The 3,316-nt window shown below is 36.3% G+C and overlaps 1 protein-coding gene across 1 annotated transcript; it reads left to right on the plus strand.

Annotated features, from left to right (window-relative positions):
- Positions 1 to 507: 507 nt before the first annotated feature.
- On the plus strand, positions 508 to 1,233 carry LOC123066325 (uncharacterized). Its single transcript, XM_044489433.1, has 2 exons — positions 508 to 598; positions 789 to 1,233. Exons 1-2 carry the CDS (start codon positions 535 to 537, stop codon positions 1,049 to 1,051), a joined length of 327 nt encoding a protein of 108 aa, XP_044345368.1. The 5' UTR covers positions 508 to 534; the 3' UTR covers positions 1,052 to 1,233.
- The last annotated feature ends 2,083 nt before the right edge of the window (positions 1,234 to 3,316 follow it).

Here is a 3,316-nt window from a genome sequence, read left to right on the forward strand (position 1 = left end):
CATTTATACACAAGAAATACATGTATATCTGACATTTTTATGCTGCGTATTTGTTAGTATTAAACCACTTGCATTTATACATGAGATAGAATTACATGTACATCTGACATTTTGATATCATGTATTTATTGTACTAAAATGCTTGCATTTGTACACGGGGTAGAAATACCAACATGTCCAACATTTTGATACAATGTATTTGTAGTATTAAAGCGCTTTCATTTGTAAACGAGACACAAATATATGTATATCTGACATTTTGATATCACGTATTGCAGTATTAAAGCACTTGAATTTATAGTCGAAATAAAAATATATGTATATCCAACATTTTGTTATCACATATTTGAAGTATTAAAGCACTTGCATTTATGAGATAAGAATACTCTTATATCTATCATTTAGATTCCTCATTGATTCATCTCATACATTCAATGGAAGCTCAAATGAACATCTCTATAAATAGCACAGATTGGTTCACATCAATCCCGACGAACCGCAAGCAAAGCAAGGAAAAGTTTGATCGTCTTGGCCATGGCATTCAATAGAGCACAATTGCTTGTTGCCTTCGTTCTGGGTTTGCTCCTCATGTGCCACGGTAAGTTTAGATACTATCGTAAGATCATATATTAAGTCCAATTTATACATATACGTACATATTGTAAGCTCATGGGTTACACATTTTTATGAAATTTATATATGTGTGCGCATTTGGCAAATTGATCATAGTGGTATCATGCAAGTACATATATTAATTAAAGTTCTGGGTGTTAAACTCTCTGGTGCAGGTGCGGAGGCTTTCCATCAGCTTTTCTCCTCCATGAACAAGGATTACAACCACGGATGCATGGACTGGAAGGAATGCATGAAGAGTTGCCAAAAGGGGGGGTTCGACGGCGGATTCTGCATACTCTCCAAATGCACCTGCTTCAAAAAGGGTATGCATGCACCACCACCACAACACAATGCGCCAGAGTTGGCGCCATCTGAAGGGCCATCGCAGGCAAAAGCCATGTTTGCAAGGAAAGTTTACATGGGTATGGATAACTGATTCGGTGGCTAATTTTCGCGACTCTATAAAAATGTTATGTGTGTAAGCAACTAAGCATGAATAATTGATCGCATGAAAATATGCTGAATTGGAGTAACGAAAGAAATGACAAGAAAGAAGACTCTTCAATCTGATACCGTGCTTAAGTGAAAAAAATGTGTATAAGCAACTAAGCATGAATAATTGATCGCATGAAAATATGTTGAATTGGCCAAAAAATGTGTTTGCTTTATTTGGTTAAGAAAAGCTTAAATTGAGTTTTCATACATTTGTAGGATTTAGTTTGAATTAAACTTAACCTAAATTAAGTTTTTTTATTTTTTTGTACATTTTTAGTTGGGTTTTATCTTTCTCGTTTTTGACATATTAAAGTATGCTACTTAGAATTTTCTTTGGATTTTTTGAACTTCATTTGATTTTATATTTGATTCTTTATTCACTCTCTAGATTTATGTAAAAAGAAATTCATTTCTATTTCCTCCTCTCTTCCCTAGGCACAACCCACATTTTTTTGTCTCGTTCCAAACCAAATGGGCCTAGCCCAATCTGCATCTCTGTCTTACCAACCTCTCTCGCAGCCCAACTACCCCCTTCTATATTTTTTCCTACTTTCCCTTCCTTCCTCATGTGTCTGGCTGAATTGCCTGGCACCCAGGCAAACGTCTCTTTTCCTTACTCTTCAACTTCCTCTGTACTAGTAATCATGCACATGCAATGCACGTCTTGACTAGTATTACAAACATACGTGAGAATTAACGTGCATAGAAAGATATTTTGATTGCACTTAAAGGTTATCAATTAATATGCATATCTAATATTACAAACATACATGCGAGATTATATATGTGGGATTAACATGTGAAATAAACCAATTTAGGCAAGCTTAGGTTGTTTTGTGGGGTTAACATGCGAATCCATTAGCGTTGGTTTCCATTTTAAGCATGTGGTTTTGGAAATGAAACAAAATTGCCCATTCATGATATGTAGTAGTCAAGACGATCTGGCATAACCACCACTTGCTTTGTCTATATTGGACCATCTATATAAATTACTGTATTTGGAAATAGTATGAACTTGTGCCTATCTAGTCAAGCATATGCATGTGTTGCTTTCTTGCCATGCATGCATGACATAAACTAGAAGCGTACGCGCGCTTTGCTGCGCCGTTTGGTTAAATTGCTTGTGGTTGGGTGGGAATTCGCTGGATGACATTATTTTGTTGATTGTTTTGTTCATATGGTCTTGCAGCCGAGCCATTGTAAAAATAAAAATATATAGATTAGGGATGACAATAACTCTCATATATAGAGCATTTATCATCTCTTGTTTTACATATTCAACGTTGATAGCATTGCCACCAGAACTACAATGACCTACCGCTAATACATTCAGTATCTGAGCAAAGCTAATTGAATCCAAAATGGATACTCCTCCCCTACACATGCCCCAAGGAAAAAAATGCAATATGGCCAACAATCAAGTAAGATTCTAGCCAGAAGTGAATTGACAACACACTTTAGAAATAGTATGAAATGGCATCTTAAGCTGCATGCTTCCATTGCAGATTTTTTATACAGTAGAACATCCACGGTAATAGTGAAGATAAAAGATCAGCCAACTTCATGATACTGCTTACAGTGATAGCATATTCACAACATTGTAGACAATACTCCGATGATGAAATCCAGAATACTTCTAGACAGACCTTGTTAGCAGCACAAGCAATTAGCATGGTTATGAAACATATATTTGTCATGCCTTGAACTATGTTTGTTAGTCATGCTTGGGACAATTAGTTTGGTATCTTTGTTAGTTTCCCTGAACTCTGTTGGTTACCCTAAACAAGGTTTGTTTGAACTGCTTGGAATAATTAAGTAATGTGGTGTCATGCTGTTGCCTGAACTATTTTGATTTGATATGAGCTTGAGTATGTTATGAATTGATTTCATATGCTGATCATTGTTTGATATGAACTGATTTCATATGTTGGTCGTTGTTTGATATGAATTGATTTCATATGTTGATCATTGATTGATATGAATTGATTTGATATGTTGATCATAGGGGGGCAAGTTGCCGACCAACCCTAAAATGGCCTAATTAGGCCATCTAGGGGGCAAGTTGTCGACCAACCCCAAAATGACCTAAGTAGGTCATCTTAGGGGGCAACTTGTTGACCAACCCCAAAATGACCTAATTAGGCCATCTAGGGGGGCAAGTTGTCGACCAACCCTAAACAACCTAATTAGGCCATCTTAGGGGGCA

Source organism: Triticum aestivum, chromosome 3B (assembly GCF_018294505.1).
Source record: "Triticum aestivum cultivar Chinese Spring chromosome 3B, IWGSC CS RefSeq v2.1, whole genome shotgun sequence".
Lineage (NCBI taxonomy): Eukaryota > Viridiplantae > Streptophyta > Magnoliopsida > Poales > Poaceae > Triticum > Triticum aestivum.